Below are 18,940 nucleotides of genomic sequence, written 5' to 3'. Positions count from 1 at the left end.
AATTATTCCACAACCTACAGACTCATTTTCAAGGACTCTACTATTCATGTTCTCAGTATTATTTATATATTCATTTATTTTTGTATTTGCACAGTTTGTCTTCTTTTGTGCTTTGGTTGCTAGGGTGGGATATAGTGACATATCATACGTTGATAATAAATTTATTTTGAACATTGAGCTACATGGAACAGTCCATGTTCCAACGCAACAACGGTAACACTCCCCAATTCTTTCTCTGCTACATTGATAACTGCATTGGAGCTGCTTACCGCACTAATGCTGAGCTTGCCAATTTCAACAACTTTGCCTCCACCTGCGCTCTTGGTCCATTTCTGACACCTCTCTTCCCTTTCTCAATCTCTCTGTTTCCATCTCCAGACACATCATCCACCAATCCACTGATTCTTGAATATATCTCTTCCCTGTCACTTGTAAAACCCCTGACATAACAGACACAGGACTCCCTTTGCCCACATGGCCCTCCATATACAGCACATCATATTTCACAGCTTCCAGCAACTCCACTGGGATCCTACTACAAGGTACATCTTTCCCCAGCTCTTCCACTCTCCACAGGGACCACACTTTACGTCACCCCCTTGTTCACCTGTCCCTCCATATAGATCTGCCCCCGGCACTTATCCCTGCAACCTTGACAGGCGCAACACCTCCTTCCTAAACTGTCCTTCCAGGTGAGGCAGCATTTCTACCACATTTTAGTTTTGCCCCTCCACCGCCATTTCTGGTGGCCCCCCTCACCCCTTCTTTTCTACTCCTCCACTCTCATGCCCTGCCCATCACCTCTCTCTGATTCTCTTTCAACTTTCCTTTATTCCATGGTTGATTGTCCTCTTCTACCAGATTTTTCTTCAGCCCTTTCTTTACCTCTTTCACATATAATCTCCCAGTTTCTCACATCATCCCCTCTCCCCCACCCACCCATCTTGTATTCCTCCCCCTTCCCCTACCTTCTTATTCTGGATTTTGTCCCCTTCCTTTCCAGAGGCCGATGAAGGATCTTGACCCAGAATGTCAACTGTTTATTTCCCCCTACAGATGCTGCCTGACCTGCTGAGTTTCTCTAACATTTTGTGTGTGTGTTAAGCCATTGGAAGATTAGTTACACCAGCTCAGCTTTTCAAATTTAAAAACAGATTTTAATTGCATAATGTTTTATAAACAGTGGATTCTGGTTAATTTGGACACTTCAGGACCAGTACTTTTTGGCCCAACTAAGTGGCTGCCCCAATTAGTCGAAGTTTCATGGCAATAGTTAAAAAAGGTATAAAAAAGCAAACTACCATTTAACTGAGTAATAAATTATGCTTTTAAGTGAAATACAGAACAGATTAGAATACTAACCATACTATTAGTTCCCAACAGTCATTGACAGAGGAATTCATCCAATGTACATTACTGTGCCCTTTTGATTACTCCCGACCATTTCTGGCATCTCCAAGCCTGAATGCATGAAACTGCAGTGAGGAAAACACTTCTGAATTGTCTTACTGCTTATTACTTGACAGCTATCAGCGACAAAGTTCACTGCTTTTTGAACACAAATATATGCAACTATTTAAAAATTGACCAATGGCCACGCAAGTGCATGCGACTGATGCCAGTTAGAAACCGTTCGGCAACAGCCTTCTGTCCCAATCAAGTGGCGGCTTCCCAAATAAATGAAGGGAATCCCAACTATTTTCTTGGTGAATTTTTATTCTTTAAGAGTTGTCCCAAATAGGTGGCTGTCCCAATTAACCAGAATCCACTGCATTACCTTATTTCCACATACCAGATTATAGATGACTGAAGATAAGCACTCCATAAATATGTAAAATCTTAAGAGATTCAATTTATGCCCCAAAGAGGCATCTAAAGGTAGATGGTTGTGGTAATGGGAAGTATTTCAAGGACAATTTTAATAACTTAAATGTAAAATTACCTTTCAGACTTGTGTATTTTGAAACAATTAGTATGTCAGACCATATTGCAGTGCAATTGAAGCAAAATACTTTTACAACAACTGGCCTCAAGGCCAAGTTTTTCCTCAATTCATCATCTTTTCCGTGCTTTATTGAAAAGCCATATCATAAGAACGATTTTTAAAAGGGTGGAGGATAAAAATGAAGATTGATAATATGAGAAGATATACAAGGAAATAAATCAGCAATTCAGTTGAACAACTGAGAAGACATGGGAGGGTAAGCTTACCTCTGTGAACCACTTCCTTTCGATATCTTGAACTCAACATTACAAGGGCAAGAATCATCCACACCAGCAATGGTCATCAGCTGCAGATGGTCACAAACTAAAAACTGATCCCTTTTCTCTAGAAAAATGAGATCACATTGAATAACAGCTTCTCACATTTTGAGAACAGTCATATTTTGAATGGGACGGATTAGTAAAGACTTTCTGTAAAGTGTGTATCTTCAAACCAGCCTGGAAAGGATTAGGTAGAATATTCTGATCAGAATTACATCACTTCATTTTTATCTTCAAGTTTGCTACAGAGCATTGTTAAAAAATAGAGAACAAATTTGTCAAATACAACACATCTACAATTTCTTGATCAAGGGGATAAAAGGACACTGAAAGTGGATGGAAATGGATTAACCGAAAAAGTAAAATAAATTTGTTTGTAATTTATTAACTCACTGTCTACCCCAGAATAGGCATAAGGACATAGATTCCATTACAAGCAATGGCGGCTGCCCCAAGGACTTAATTGAAAGATGTTTCACAAAATTTTTAAAAAATTAAACAAAAGTAAGAGAAAAAGTTAACAGGCAAAAAAAAATTCTAAGGGAAGAAATAAGTAAGTTTCTGCCATTAATGGTTAACAAAGGGATTGAGTGAACAGAGACATGACACCTAATTTTTATTATAAAAAATATATTTTCCTAACTATTCAGAAATAATCCCGACTGAGAAATGTCTTAAATATTAAAATGTGGATTTTATTTTGAAGTCTCCTTTGTGCCTACTTCAGAGCCACCACGTGAAATAGTGAAATGCTGAGAAAAAAATACTAATTACCCTCTGCAGTCATTAAAATGAAATTATATTATTTTAAATAAATATCCAAAGTCTCTTGTGTGGAGGAAAATTTATTCCAAGTTTCTTTAAATCAGACCAAGTACCTCAAACAAAACTTGCCATGTGAACAAGCAATCTCTTCGCTTCTAATTTCAGTGACACAGTTTAACTTTGCCTTATGTTTTATTTTTAAACAAAATATTTTAACACTATGTTGTTCACCTATGCAGTGTCCATCTCATGACCCTACTGTAAACCATGATGGCCGCTTTCGGTTTCTTTCAATGATCCTCTTCCCGTTGTCAGCCTCTGTTGCTTTCTCCCCCTGGTAAAGCACAACTGTCTCTACTGCAGGTGTGTTAAGTGGCCTTCCTTCCTGCACCTTAATCTGTGCACGTACAAGGGCTGTTTCATGCGCAACCCTTTTGTAGCAGAAGGCACATAGCTGGTGCTTCAGTTTCAAGTAGCCACATTCTTGGCAAACTTCTATGTTGTTCTGAAATAGAAAAAAAATACCAAGTAAGATAAATAAAACTAAACAGAATTGCTGCATCTATTAATCTTAAAATTAAAACATTGTCACACATTTTATATTAGTTACTGATACTTAAGAGTTAATTGATACAAGTGTACAGCTCCAGTAAGGATGCCTTCCACTTGCCACCCAGTCTAACTAAAGCTAAAATAATGACAGTTTGGAGTTTGCTTCAGTTATGCTCAGTCAGTCTAGAGCCTCTGGTCACTTTGAGGTGATCCAGAAAGTTATTTTCATGCTCAGTTCTGACAGTAAGTTACTCACAAGCATTCAGAACACAGAGCATTAACTTACATGTATGAAACTTTTGGCAGAAAGTAAAACTTCATTTTAATCATAAATGGGTTACTGGTTATGGTGACTGGGAAAAAGCAGGGACAGACAAACAAGTTTTAGGGATAGTGGGGGCAGCAAGCACAAAAGAATAAAACAGGATAAAGAGGGTGCTCACTTTAAAGATACTGTATCATCCAATAAAACTCAGATACAAAATGCTCCTTTCATTCCCCAAAATTGACCTAACCTTGGAGGTTACTTCTGGTCTTATAATGATTTCCTGGAACTCACTGCCTAAAATGGCAGTTGAATCAATTTCAACTGTAGCCTTCAGAAAGGAAATTCTCTTGAAAAGAAAAAAAAAATACAAGGTTATGGTTAAAGAACAGGACATCGGGACGCAATGGAAAGAATCTTTCAGAGCACAATTTCCTTCCATGCTCTGCTGCCCCGGAGCATAGACACTTAAAAAATCACTGGCAACAAATAGGTATGTTGGAAGATTTGTCAGGACTTGGGGTGTTAGGAATAGAAAAGGGGGACACAATTCCCGGATATACTCTTGATCGCTGTTGTAAAAATCATATTGTTGCTTATTTATTTATTTACAAGTACCTTAACTTTCTCTAGTTTCTGAACATTCCTTCTCCTGCAGCGGTTAACCTCAATAGTGCGTCGCTTCTTTGGTGCTGCCATCAAGAAGATACTATCCAAGAAGCCAGAGTTGTCACCCTGGTCATTCTCATAGGCATCAGGGTCAAATTGAGGGAAGGCCACTGGAACCTGTATTGCCAACGCAGGAGCTGGAAGCAGAGAAGTAGAAAAAGCAAACAAATTAGAACTCACTGACACAGCAATAAAGGCTATTTATTCATTACAACCAATAAGACTTACATAACTACCCAACAGCACCTTTTGGGATCAGAATCAGGTTTAATATCACTGGCATATGTTGTGAAATGTCCTCTTTGTTGCAACAGTACAATGCAATACATAATAAAAAAAATGTGAATTACAGTAGGTATATATATTAAATAGTTAAATAGTGCAAAATAGAAATAAAAAACGTAGTGAGGTAGTATTCATAGGTTCAATGCCCATTCAGAAATCAAATAGCAGAGGGGAAGAAGCCATTCCTGAATTGTTGAGTGGGTGCCTTCAGGCTTCAGTACCTCTTTCCTGATGGTAGCAATAAAAAGAGGGCACGTCCTGGGTGATGGGGGTCCTTAAGGATGAATGCTGCCTTTTTGAGGCATCACTCCTTAAAAGCATTCTGAATACTATGGAGGCTAGTGCCCATGATGGAGCTGACTAAGTTTACAACTCTCTGTAATTCACTTTGATCCTATGCAGTAGCCCACCACCAGCCCCATACCAGGTGGTGATGCAGCCATTTGATGTAGAGATTTGGTGACATACCAAATCACCTCAAACTCCTAATGAAATATAGCTGCTGTTGTGTCTTTTTTGCAGCTGTGTCAATATGTTGGGTCAAGGATAGATCCTCAGAGATACTGACACCCAGGAACTTGAAATTGCTCATACTTTCCAAACCTGATCCCGCTATGAGGACTAGTGTGGGTTCCCTCATCTTACCGTTTCCTAAGTTTAAAGATTCATTTATTATCAAAATATGAATGCAGTATACAATTGAAATTCATCTTCTCCAGATAGCCAAGAAAACTATGGACGTCGTTCAAAGAAAAATGTCAACACACCACTGGCACAGAAAAAAAACACAAACATCAACATAACCCCCGCCCCAAACACATAAAAAACAAATCATGCAAACAAGAATGTCAAATCCCAAACCGGCACACAAAACTAACAAATTGTGCCAAATGGTAACATGATCATCAATAATCCCCACAGGCAAAAAAATTGCACAAATGGCAATGAGGGCATCAAATCCCAACCCCCCCCCCCGCACAATAAAACTAACACAACATGCCAAACTGCAGCAAGAAAGAATGACCAAAAACATAAAGTATATAAAACAAAACTGAAAGAGTCCAATCCAAGAATTTCAGTAACCAACTCTAACCGGGGGGGGGGGGGGGGGGGGGGGGGGGGAGGATGGAGAGGGAAGGAGTGAGAGATAAATAAAAAATGTATTTATATATCATGGGCTTCAACCCCGTTGCCAAGCTCCTTCGCCTCAAAGCCCCTCGCCCTACCTTCTTGGAATTTTCGCAGAGACAGCAAAGCTCTAGATCAATCAATCTCCAAACTGTATGCAGGCTCTAACAAATCCAGAAACATATTTAAGATAAAAAGAAGACGTAAAAGCATTGAAATAAATGGTTTCGTGGACTATCCGGAATATGTCGCCATTGTTCGTTGGTACCATCTTGTTATATTTCACAATACCTCAGAATATCTTAAAATGCCGCGAACCAATGAAATACATTTGATACGCAACCACTACTGTATTAAGGAAAATGAATTCTGGACTAATGATTAGCCATTTTTTTCCTACAAATACTGCCTTATCTGCTGAGTTTTTTTCCCATCATTTTCTGATTTACTGGCTTCCTATTGTCTTTTCTCAGGAGACCTGGAGACAAGACCACATTTAAATCTGTTCTAGTATACATTTTCCATTGATGTTTTATGAAGAAAAAGCATTTCAGGATGTATATTGTATGTGTTTCTCTGACATTAAATTCAACCTTTGAACCTTTGATCTGGAAAGGCAAGTTAAGAACAGCATTCATAAAACTCTTAAGAACATAATCTGTAAAATATGAGGTTGGAGAACCATGTGGCCAATGCTTGATCGTTGAAGTTTAGATATCTATGAGATAAACTCTGTTAAGCAGGTCAGGAATTAGGAACTGGTGGGAAGTTCTGCAATGTTAAAGAGCAATTAAAGCACTTGTTATCAAAACGGACTCAGGCTACACTAACTTTGGAAGTCTAACCTGAATTATCTTTTAATAAAACAGAAACAAACTATTTAAGAGATTAGAAAGCATTGGTGGAAAGAAGAACTAAGTTAATACTTCAGCTCAATGATCTTTTGTCAGAACTAGACAAAACTGGAAAACCAGATATTTTAACTTGCAGAGAAGGGGTGGAAAGAATAAAGGGAATATTCACAAGAAAATAGGAGTAGGAATGAGCTGCTTGGCCTCTCAAGTTTGCCCTGTCAGTTAATATAATGGCTGAGCAGCACAAAACCCTTAAAAGCCTTTTCTATTCCAGTTCACCATAACCCTCAGTTCTCTGATATTTCAAAAATTTAACTACCTCTCTACAACAGCTACTACTACTACGTCGACTCAGGCCTGGGGGGGGGGGGGGGGCGGCGTCGGGCACGATGACGGATTCTCCACTTCTCCCTCATCAGTGTGTTCAGTTCATCTACATTAGCCACGCCGCTGTCTTCTAGGAGCGTGTTGACCATAGTCTTGGGAGGGCGCCCAGGGTTCATCCTCCCGTGCTTGGGCTCCCATACGATGATTAGGCTGGCAGGTAGCTCGGGGTGGCGTAGACAGTGCCCCGCTAGTTGCAGTCTTCTCTTTTCCATTTTAGTGGTGAGCATCAGTAGGTCATTACAGAGCTCGACGTTCGTCATGGGCTGTTGCCAACACAACGGCCCCAACTGTCTAATCTCCAAAATCCAATGGCATAGAGAATTCACTACCTTCTGCAAGAAATTCCTACACACCCCAGTTTTAATTGACTTTACAGGTTAATGAAATTTCATCAGAATAGGCTCTAAGGTTCCGGTATGGCTATGTTTATTTGTCACATGCACCTTGAAACACACAGTGAAATGCATTATTTTATTTCAAACCAAATCAATGAAAATTGGGTTGGAGGCAGCTGCAAGTTTGCATGCTTCCTGCGCCAACACAGCACGCCCACAACTTACCGACCCTAACCGCATGCCTTTAGAATGTGGGAGGAAACCGGAGGACCCAGAGAAAGCTCATGTGGTCACAGGGAGAATGTACAACTTCCTTACAGACAGTGGCGGGAATCGAATCCCAATCAGTGATCACTAGCACGGTAAAACAATTACACTAACCGCTCTTCTACCGCGTGCCCAATGCTGAAAGCATTAGAGTGCTTTGCAGAATTAAAGTAAAAGGATATTACATATTCAAAATTGTGGATAGACAGGAGCAAGGAATTACTTATATAACAGATTTCATGACCTCAAACTTACATCGCCTAACACTTTAAATTATCTGTCCAAAAGGTGCTGCCTGATATGCTGAGTATTTCCAGAATTTGTCTTTATTTTGGATTTTCAGTATCTGCAATTTCCTGATGTTTGGATTTTTTATTTATCTCTGCTATTTTGCAAAATACACTCAATTCTGTTGAGGCCTGAACTTGTCTGACAAATTCAGTTATGAATAATGAAAGTTAAAGAAATAGAGAAATTGAAAGTATCTTCTGGAAAATGCAACCAGGAACCGAGATTAATCTGTCTGCATTTGTTATTTGATACTTCACATTGTGTTGTTCTGCTAAGCAAACAGATTTTGCCCTGCTTTTTAAAATTTTTCCAAACAACAGAAGCTTAAAGTCATTGCTGAGGTTGTGTAGTGTGACTGTTCTATTAGCAGACAAGCTGGGTAACAGAGGCACAGTGCACCATCCCTGGCCTTAAGCTCTAAGACATCTGTAATCAGTGGCTGTGCCTACAGACATCTAGACCCTAAGTTCTGCTATTCCTTCCTTCCTTGAACCAACTCTGGTCAAAATCTTTGACAAGGATTTTATTTTGCTCACTTCATAAACACGAGATTCTGCAACTGCTGGAAATCCAGAGCAACAAAGAGAAAATGCTGGAGGAACTCAGCAGATTGGGGAGCACGTATGAAGAGGAACAAACAGTTAACATTTCAGCAGGACAGGGCTTGCTTATTTCTCCTAGTACTCCCTTACTTGATGCTCAGTTATATTTGACAGTTTGCCACTGAAATGCTCTAGGAGATTTTTCTGCAGTGAAAGACAAAAATTTCACATTCCACACTGTATTTGACATTTTGATTAATATACAGAAAGACCTTATAGATTTACAGATCGTGAAAAAAAGATGAAATAAACTTGAGTATATTTGTAAGTTCTGTAAAAAAAAGACAAAAACTGGGTAGACAAAACAATACTTTTCAGAGTTAAAGGAATAAAACATCATACAGCAAAATGTAAAAGAACCACCAATGTTAGTCATTGTAATGTAGTCATGACTGCATAAGAATTCGATTGCAACAAACATTAGAATTTAAAATCTGCAGCACAAGGAACTCAAATGCTGCAGTACTCATTACTGGCGAAATTACAAACCATTAAATAGCTCACTGAGGTCCTCTTGTGTTGAGACCAGCACAAGCAAATACACCACGAATATACAAGCAACTGAATGCAAACATAAATTAATGTGACAAGCTACCACTATAAAATTTAACAATGTAAAAAAAAAATTTTAAAGTAAAAAATAATTTTTTATTGAAACTGCAGACAAGACAATGGAAATATTCTTTAGGTAATCTGATTATGAAACAACGGGTTCAGTTGTGACCATGTGCTTTTCACTTGTCTGGTCAACCAAGGTCAGGGGCCTTAAGCCCATAATTCAGATCAATATTTCTGTGTACAATTGAAATGATGCTCCCTTTGGCTAGGAGGTCTATCGTCTGCAGGATTTAAAAGATTAAATCCCCTTCGGTTTCCTTGGTCAATATTATTTCTTCAACTAAACTCACTGAACAATTTGTATTATCACTTTTGACTGCAGGACCTAATTGTGCACAAATTTGTAGTCAGTTTTCTTAAATAATGTTTCAAAAGACATTTAATTGGTTACAAAGTGTTTTCAATGTACCAATGTTGTGATAGAAATTGTATGGCTACGATTTTTTTTTTACTTTCATTGAATTATCATTAGATTAATACAAGATTTTTTCCATATCATTTCTGGTATTTAATTTTTTGGCTTGGCTATTAATTTACTAACAGTGGACCACTCTAATACCTATCAGCTAATTCATCACCTACAATAACAATCTTTGTTCTACTCTTCCAAGATCAAATGAAACAAAGGCTTCTCTGAACTTGACAAAGACTGTACCAAAATAGCAGGAAAAGAACATATCTGCAAAGTCACATAAAGTTTGATATATTACCAGGGCCTGACCAAGTGCACCCCCAGACCTTGTGGGAGGCCAGGGAAGAAATTATATAAGCCCTGGTTGAGATATTTGCTTTGTTGTTAACCACCGGTGAAGTTCCAGAAGACTGTAGGGCAACTAATGCTGTTCCATTGCTCAAAAGGCATCAAGGACAGGCCAACACATGAGCAACTAAATAAATATTGTTGTTGTGTGCCATTGAGTCATCATCGACTCATGGCAACCCTATGGATATGATAAATATTAGATGCTATAAAATCATCTTCAGCAGCAACATTACAGGAAAGGCATGCATGGTATAGTTAACAGCAACAATTTCCTCCAAAGCATTTTATATCCCAATCATAAATCTGTACAAACTACTCAGTCGAATCCATAATGCTTTTATTATACCAAACTTTTGTAACTTTACCTTCTTTTCCTCCCTCCCTGAAATTAATTATTCCAATTGCCAGTTAACCTTTGTACTAAAATAAAATTATTTATATGACATATACTGACTTCACTCTAAGTACACACGTTCTCTAAAACTGTTTCAATATTCCCTATATCAGTATATATAAAAGAATAGTGACATACAAGAGGTAGTAATAGTTTTGAGGTAGAGTAGATTGATAGTGCCCATTTTGCACTCATAACAGCCTAGGAGATCAGCGTACTTTCCATAGACTGGTAACAATGAGAGAACGACTGACGTCCTTCATTGGAAAGAAAGCGGGACAAGCAAGAGTGGAAGAATGGCAGGGTATCCTCATAATTCTGAAGTTATTAACCCTAGACTGCCTGTGGTTGAAAATTTCCCACAATGGAGTGCAGTAAAGCTTCAGCAATCAGAAAAAGCTTAGGTTTGTCAAATGCAGACTATAACTTCACAATGTATCAAGTGAACCACTTAACTAATATCCTGAGGGAATTTCATCATCAGTTCTGTACTTTCCAATTCAAAATGTCTGGCGTAGATCAGAGAAACCAGATGGAAGTACAGAAGTGGCAGAAATTAAATAGTATTTATATGGAGGGTTTCATGGATTCAATTACCCCAGAGTGTTTTGGCCATTGGATTACAGCAAGAACTTGAAGCAGACAATCAATCAATCATGCACTGCAGCATCCAAACCATCAATGTGATAAGAATCACACTAATCTGATCTTCACTGAAGAAATGGGGGGAGAGGTAGTCATCTGAAGGAAAGCACCTGACGACGTACATATCCTTATTTCTTCAATAAAGTATCAACCTGGACACTTGAGCTCAAATTCTGGAGTTAATCTTAAGAGTACAGTACATTCTTTTGGCTGAATCGGTCAGGTGCTACCAACTGAGCACAAATGACAGCCTACAGTGGAGGTATAGCAGAAACAACCCTGAAGTGGTTGAAATCTGATATTTTCTCCACTACCCTTTTCAGTTAAGTTAACTATCCATTTCCCTGCCTGTAGATTCATGTTTCACACCACAATTTCAAGCACAACATCAGGGTTGACACTAATACAGCACTGATGGAATGCAGCATTATAGGAGGTGCAATCGTTCAGAAGTAATATTATGTCATTGGATACTACACCGTCAACTGTATGGTCAAAATACAATGGCACTGTTCAGAAGAACAGAGGCCATCCAATGGCCATCCCTTAGTCTGTAATAAGGCCATTCTTGTACTTCTCTTTCTGGAATGATAAAGGATGCTAATTGGCTTTTGCAACTAAAACAATTCTGAAGTGCTAAGGTCATGAAAGCTATTAGATAAATTTTTGCTTTGCCCTCACGCTGGTAGGTGGAACAAAGTTAAATACAGATGCTGTTGGAATCCCTGATCTATTCCAACGTGGAGTTCTCTTTGAAACTGGTTACAATTATGGACCAAGAAGCACGACCAACTTTCTGCTCAATTACAAAATATAGCATAAATATTTGGAGGACATGTATCTTGTATATTTCCTATAACATGTTTGCTCAAAACAAATCAGTTTTTTCCACCCATTCAAAGCTCTGCACTTTGTAGCTTTAAAACAAGGAGTCTAAATGGAGAGCACTCTTACCCAAATAAGATTGTAGAGACCTGTGCACCATACACAGAATTCTTCAATATCAGATGTAGAACTCAACTGGTCATTTCAAACCAATCAAATTACATAACTGAATGCAATGCAAATAATGTCTTTATGAAAAATCTCAGTATGTTTTTGATTTGGAATACAGAGGTTGTCCTCAATGTTCTGGCCAAAATTTATCTCTCACCTTTTCAATAAGAATTTACTATGCACCAAGTAGTTGTCATGTTCCTACTTTACAGAGTACAACATCGTGGAAGTCACTGAGGCACCAAGTTGGCTGTGAGGTACTTCATCTAACATATACCCGAATCAAAATCAGGTTTATTTTCACCGGCATGTGAAGTGAAATTTGTTAACTTAGCAGCAGCAGTTCAATGCAATCCAAAATATAGAAGGGAAAAACCAAAATAAAATAATAATAATAATAATAAATAAATCACAGTATAAGTATATTGAATAGATTAAAAATCGTGCAAAAACAGAAATACTATGTATTTAAAAAAGTGAGGTAGTCTCCAAGGGTTCAATGTTCATTTCGGAATAGGATGGCAGAGGGGAGGAGGGTGCTTGTGAATTGCTGAGTGTGTGCCTTCAGGCTTCTGTACCTCAAACCTGATGGTAACAGTGAGAAAAGGGCATGCCCTGGGTGCTGGAGGTCCTTAATAATGGACGCTGCCTTTCTGAGACATCACTCATTGAAGATGTCCTGGGTACTCTGTAGGCTAATACTCAAGATGGAGTTGACTAGATTTACAACCTTCTGCAACTTTTTCGGTCCTGTGCAGTAGCCCCCTCCCCCCCACCAAACCAGACAGTGATGCAGCCTGTCAGAATGCTCTCCACAGTACATCTATATAAGGTTTTGAGACTATTTGTTGACATACCAAATCTCTTCAAACTCCTAATGAAGTATTGCTGCTGCCTTGCCTTCTTTATAACTGCATCAATATGTTGGGACGAGGTTAGATCCTCAGCGATCTTGACACCCAGGAACTTGAAGCTGTTCACTCTCTCCACTTCTGATCCCTCTATGAGGATTGGTACGTGTTCCTTCAGCTTACCCTTCCTGAAGTCCAAAATCAGCTCTTTCATCTCACTGATGTTGAGTGCCAGGCTGTTGCTGCGACACCCACCACTCCACTAGTTGGCATATCTCACTCCTGTACGCCCTCTCGTCACCACTTGAGATGCTACCAACAATGGCTGTATCATCAGCAAATTTATAGATGGTACTTGAGCTATGCCTAGCCACACAATCATGGGTATATAGAGAATAGAGCAGTGGGCTAAGCACACACCCCTTAGGTGCACCAGTGTTGATCGTCAGCGAGGAGGAGATGTTATCACCAATCCACACAAATTGTCGTCTTCTGGTTAGGAAGCTGAGCATCCAATTGCAGAGGGAGGTACAGATGCCCAGGTTCTGCAAACTCTCAATCAGGATTATGGGAATGATGGTGTTAAATGCTGAGCTATAGTTGATGAACAGCATCCTGACATAGGTGTTTGTGTTGTCCAGGCGGTCTAAAGCCGTGTGGAAAGCCACTGAGATTGCGTCTGTCGTTGACCTATTGTGGTGATAGGCAAATTGCAACAGGTCCAAGTACTTGCTGAGGCAGGAGTTCAGTCTAGTCATGACCAACCTCTCAAAGCATTTCATCACTGTAGATGCGAGTGCTATTGGGCGAAAGTCATTAAGGCAGCTCACGTTATTCTTCTAAGGCACTGGTATAATTGTTGCCTTCTTGAAGCAAGTGGGAACTTCTGCCCGTAGCAGTGAGAGGTTGAAAATGTCCTTGAATACTCCCGCAGTTGGTTGGCACAGGTTTTCAGAGCTTTACCAGGTACTCATCGGGACCTTTCACCCTCTTTAAAGACAGCCTCACATTGGCCTCTGGGACACAGATCACAGGTTCATTAGGAGCAGCAGGGATCTTCACAGCTGTAGTTGATTCCGTGAAACAAAGGACACATGTGGTCTTAATGTCCCTCTGATTCAGCACTCTAGCTCTGAGTTCATTGATTTTATTCACTGGAGACTGCTCGTTTGCCAGCAAGATAGTCGGTATTGGGAGTTTAAAACTCCGCTTCCTTAAACGCACTTGTATCCCTGATCCATAGCCACGCTTCTTCCATGGAATCCTGTGCTTCCATCCACAATCAGTGTTGTTTCCGTCAGTTTTAAGTAACGATAGATTGTTTAAACGCATTAAGATATCATTGTTGACCGTACTGACCTTGGAAGCAGTAGTGCTGTTAGCTGCATCAGGCTGAAACAAGAATATTGAATCATATCCATTGAGAGTATTGCTGCTACTCGAGTTGCTCTTAGGCGCACCAAAAGTGCTTTTATTCCTAAAAGCATTACATAAATACAAACTCAATGGAAATAGAGGTCAGTTGCACAACACACACAGAAGAAGCAACTTTTCCTTAAAATAAATGGCAATTCATTCAGATCAATCTGCTTTCCGTCCCCAACACCCTTCTTCACACTTCAAAACAGCGACCTCTTGTGTTCACACAGTTCAAATGAATCTTTCAGTTAACCATAAAGACATACAACTGCAGTGGTTTCCAGTGTATTGGGACACATCAGGACCAGTACATTTTGGCTCAATTAGGTGGGTGCCCAATTTGCCAAAGTTTCATGGAAATAGTTAAAAAAAAAAAAGACGCACTGCCATTTAAGTATCAATTTATTTGTTACTTAGCGGCTGTGGCTTGCTGCAGCTGCTCTGGGCTCCGTAACATCTACTTGGCTCTGCACTGAACTTGGGCTGGTGATCATGATAGTCACCATGAAACTTCCCTATCATGCACCGTTTTTTTTTCCTTTTTAAATCACCTAAATTTGTTATTTCAATGCATAATTCAAGTCAATTAAAATGTTGCCCACAACATAAGCTGATAAGTTTTCTATCTTGTCCAGGACAGGTTTTAGATTTCCATGAAGGACTTTGGTATTTGAGACAGATGTTTCCCAGAATAAGTGAAGCCAAGATTAAGAAAGGCATTTTTGTTGGTCCACAACTCAGACAGGTCATCAATGACAGGCAATTTGAAGAAATTTTAGTGGGACCCAAGAAAATCACATGGAAGGCATTCAAGGATGCTGTTGAAAATTTTCTTCCTAACCACAGAGCACCGAACTACATGCAGCTGGTTGACAACATACTTCATGCATACAAAACTATGAAGTGCAACATGTCACTAAAGGTTTACTTTCTGCATTCCCTTTTAGACTTCTTTCCTACAAATCTTGGTGCTGTCAATGACGAGCATAGTAAAAGACTTCACCAGGACATTGCAGTAATGGAGGAACAGTATCAAGGCAACTGGATTTCCATCATTTCTGGCTGATTATTGTGAGAAGCCTCAAGCACTGAGTACAAATGAAAATCATCAAAAACATTTTTAGCTTAGTTGAACTATTGGAAAGCGTCAGCACCGTTATGCAATTGAACTCATTGCATTCGATAAAAGTTAATTTCTTGTTTCTCCAAATTCCTACATGATACAAGTATTCTGAAATTACATATTTGTGTTCAGCTATCATAAACAAAAAAAAAAATTCTGAGGAGGTAACTCTGAAAAAATTTCCTCTCTGGTGCAATCTGCTGGATCAGATTTTTCTTGCTTTACATACTGCCAAGTAGACACTGGTCCTGCAGTTCTAGTACAGTACCACAGCGTGTTCTACAGCTGAGATTTCTCTGGTCTTGCAGTTCAGCATTGAAGACTTGCTTGATGTGTCATGTGTACATCAAAACAGAGTGACAATGACCAACAGAATTCAAGGATGTGCTGAGACAGCCCTCAAGGGTTAGCTTGCTTCTGGCACCATCACAGCACAGCCACCTCTTACTAACCAGTACATCTTTTTGGAACGTAGGATACTGGAGCACCCAAGGGAAATCCACACAGTCACGAGGAGACTGTGCAAACTCCTCTCAAGAGAGTGGCAGGAACTGAACCCTTATCTCTGGCTCTGTAACACCTTATGCACTACCAGGCTACTCAATGCCATCTTGATATCACATGAATTCATGGGATAAAAATGGCTAACCGTTGGCTTTTATAATGCCAAAGTGGTCAGGAAGAGATAGATGGATCATCCACTCAGGACCAACAGGTGGTTGCAAATATTTTGGTCTTTGGAATACTCCTGCTGGGCTCTGCAGGGATTATTCTTAAACACAGTTCCTCTCACACACTTCAGCACTTTGAGCCACGCCACCCAGCAATCCCCCCGATTTAACCCTTCCCTAATCATGGGACAATTTACAATGACCAATTAACCATAGGAAACGCAGTCACGGGGAGAATGTACGAACCCCTTACAGGCAGAGGTGGGAATTGAACCCAAGTCACAGGTATTGTAAGGCTTTGTGATAACCACTACGCTACCGTGGTAGGAACTGCAGAAGGGAGGGTTGGGAATGGGGACGAATTATCTGGGCCAGTCATAACAAATCATAATAGCAGCCTGCCCTTTACGCGTGAAAGACCAAATTTTAGTTCAAATATAGCAAGACTATATTCCTGCTGAAATCCTGAAGCTTAGCAGTGAAGAGTTTCAATCACAAGTTCACAGCCTTATTGCCGATATATGGAAAGAGCAGGTCATTCTAGGAGTCCTCAGAGATGCAGTGATTATGACTATCTGTCAAGATGTTGTTGACTGCAGTAACTACAGACTGGTTTTCCTACTGCCCTCCACTGGGAAAGGCACAGACTCTCACTCTTCCCAACAGCTGAAGAACTGCTTCTAGATTCATAATGTTGACACTGTCTATCAGTAATGCAAAGGACTGCATGGGAATTTAATCAAGAATGTAAGGAATGGCACCAGCCATTATACAAAGCTTTATTGACCTTACCAAAGCTTTGGTTCCATCATTTGAGAGGTAGTGTCGAACATTCTCAAATTTTGTTATCCTCAAACATTTGGCTCTATCTTACACGTGCAAACCATGGTACTAACCAAAGTGTTTGCAATAGAACCAATTTCAATGAAGACCATTGTCAAACTTGGCCGTGTCAATTGTCCCAATAGCTTTATCACCCTTTGTTGTCACAACCTTACATCTCTCTTCCAAAGAAACTAAATAGGAATGGAGCCACTCTTCAGAATTAATGGGAAACTGCTCAATTGAACAGTTACGGTGACTGCATTCTCAATGTTACCCAAACCTCAGCTGTCAAGCTGCAAAATCATACCACACTACCATTCGATAATAAAATTCCATGATGAAACCATGCAAAAAACCCATTTTCTATATCTTGCCAGACTCCTTTCAATAAAAGAATGGAATGTCCCATTGTGGCCTTTCATTAATTGATGACTCCAAATTACTTGTCAACCAGATGAAATAACGTTTCTCCCAACCATGGTGCACCCACAAAACATACGTCACACACACACCACATACAAGTTTAAAAAAAATATAATTGAAAATGCATGTAGTGCACAGCACAGGTAAACAGTAAAATGTACAGTAAACAGCTCACTGTCCCAGTGATGTGATCTCGGTGGTGGCAGGGTATTCATTAGTCTCACAGTCTCAGGGAAGAAGCTGTTACCCAGTCTGGCAATCCTAGTCCTGATGCTCCTGTACCTCCTTCCTGATGGAACTGGGTCAAAGAAATTGTGGGATCCTCCATCTCCACCCTCTTCTTTTTATTCTGGTGCCTACCCCCCTTCCTTTCCAGTCATGAAGAAGGATCTCAGACTGAAATGTCGACTGCTTATTCATTTCCAAAGATGCTGCCGGAGCTGCTGAGTTCCTCTAGCATCTTGTATGTGTTGTTCTTGATTGCCAGCATCTGCAGAATCTCATGTGCTTGTGGGATGGGTGGTAAGGATCCTCAGCAAAGTTTCAGGCTCTTTGTCTAAAACACTCCTAATAAATCTCACAAACTGGGGAAGGAGACCCCAGTGATCAGCTCGGCAGTTTTTTACTGTCCTATGTAGGGTCCGATGCCTTGCAGCTTCCGTACCATACACTGATGCAGCCAGAAAGGATACTCTTGATGGTGCTTCTGTGGAAAGCAGTTGGAATGGAGGCACAGAGCCTCCATTCCTCAACCTCCTCAGAAAGTGTAAATGCTGCTGCACCTTCTTGACTGATGAGTTGGGAGTTGTGGCTCCAGGTCAGATGTCAGTTACGTGCTCACATTACATGAATAGAATAACTGAAGATCAAGACTTCAGCCTCAGGGTCAGGGTCAGGCAGCGATCCTAACACTCTTAAGTGCTACAGGATTATCTGCAACAGACGTCAGGAATCAAACATGTGCTCAATGCTTCCTTACAGAAAAGCAGCATTACAGCTTCCTGGAGCTCTCAGGTCACAACTATTGAAAGGAGGTTTTGGGATGGCACTGAAAACATCGAGATCACAAGAGGTGCCGACCAGATGGATGAACCTCAAACTAACCATCAGCTGTTCCACTTGCAGAACGGCCTGTGGCTCCAACAATGGGCTGGGTAAGCCGCTCGATAATCCACACGCCAGAGAGGAAGCAAGTTATCCTCCACCCTGCGAGGACGCAGTCGATGTGGTATGACATCTGAAATACAACACTAACTAGAATCAAACAGATGGGAACAGCAGACCTACATTTCCCCTCTATACTGTTACCTCCACCTCTAAGCCATACTCGGTCCCTCACCTAGTCGCTGCTGAAGCCCGAACGCCTGCAGCAGAACACTCTCCAGTGCCGTCCACGAATAGGCCAACCGCCGCAGCAGCGCCATTATGGGGAGATGGTGCACCGCGCACGCGCCACCGCCGCAGAAGCCGCGGATTGGATTGGATTGGATGGCGTTCTGGTCACGTGTGAGTCAACCGGCGGAATTTCCCCTTAAACTACAACTCCC

At 40.3% G+C, this 18,940-nt stretch overlaps 1 protein-coding gene across 2 annotated transcripts; it reads right to left on the bottom strand.

The window, feature by feature from the left end:
- Window positions 1–3,079: 3,079 nt before the first annotated feature.
- Window positions 3,080–18,849, bottom strand: mrpl32 (mitochondrial ribosomal protein L32). Of its 2 annotated transcripts, none has more exons than XM_072283527.1 (3): window positions 18,498–18,645; window positions 4,466–4,653; window positions 3,080–3,535 (listed from the first exon to the last, which is right to left on the bottom strand). In XM_072283527.1, exons 1-3 carry the CDS (start codon window positions 18,628–18,630, stop codon window positions 3,278–3,280), a joined length of 579 nt encoding a protein of 192 aa, XP_072139628.1. In that variant the 5' UTR covers window positions 18,631–18,645; the 3' UTR covers window positions 3,080–3,277. The 2 variants fall into 2 exon arrangements, with proteins under 2 accessions (XP_072139628.1, XP_072139629.1); XM_072283528.1 differs by lacking the exon at window positions 18,498–18,645 and adding an exon at window positions 18,733–18,849 and having other exon boundaries at window positions 3,082–3,535.
- Window positions 18,850–18,940: the final 91 nt, after the last annotated feature.

Source organism: Mobula birostris, chromosome 19 (assembly GCF_030028105.1).
Source record: "Mobula birostris isolate sMobBir1 chromosome 19, sMobBir1.hap1, whole genome shotgun sequence".
Classification (NCBI taxonomy): Eukaryota; Metazoa; Chordata; class Chondrichthyes; order Myliobatiformes; family Myliobatidae; genus Mobula; species Mobula birostris.
This window is presented reverse-complemented; position numbering and strand designations above follow the sequence as displayed.

Coding starts and splice junctions, on each gene's coding strand:
- mrpl32 (XM_072283527.1), bottom strand. CDS start 18,630: ATGTCATACCACATCGACTGCGTCCTCGCAGGGTGGAGGATAACTTGC. Junction 4,654..18,497: donor TGCAAGTGGAACAGCTGATG/GTTAGTTTGAGG, acceptor CTCTGCTTCCAG/CTCCTGCGTTGGCAATACAG. Junction 3,536..4,465: donor AGAAACTAGAGAAAGTTAAG/GTACTTGTAAAT, acceptor TTTCTATTTCAG/AACAACATAGAAGTTTGCCA.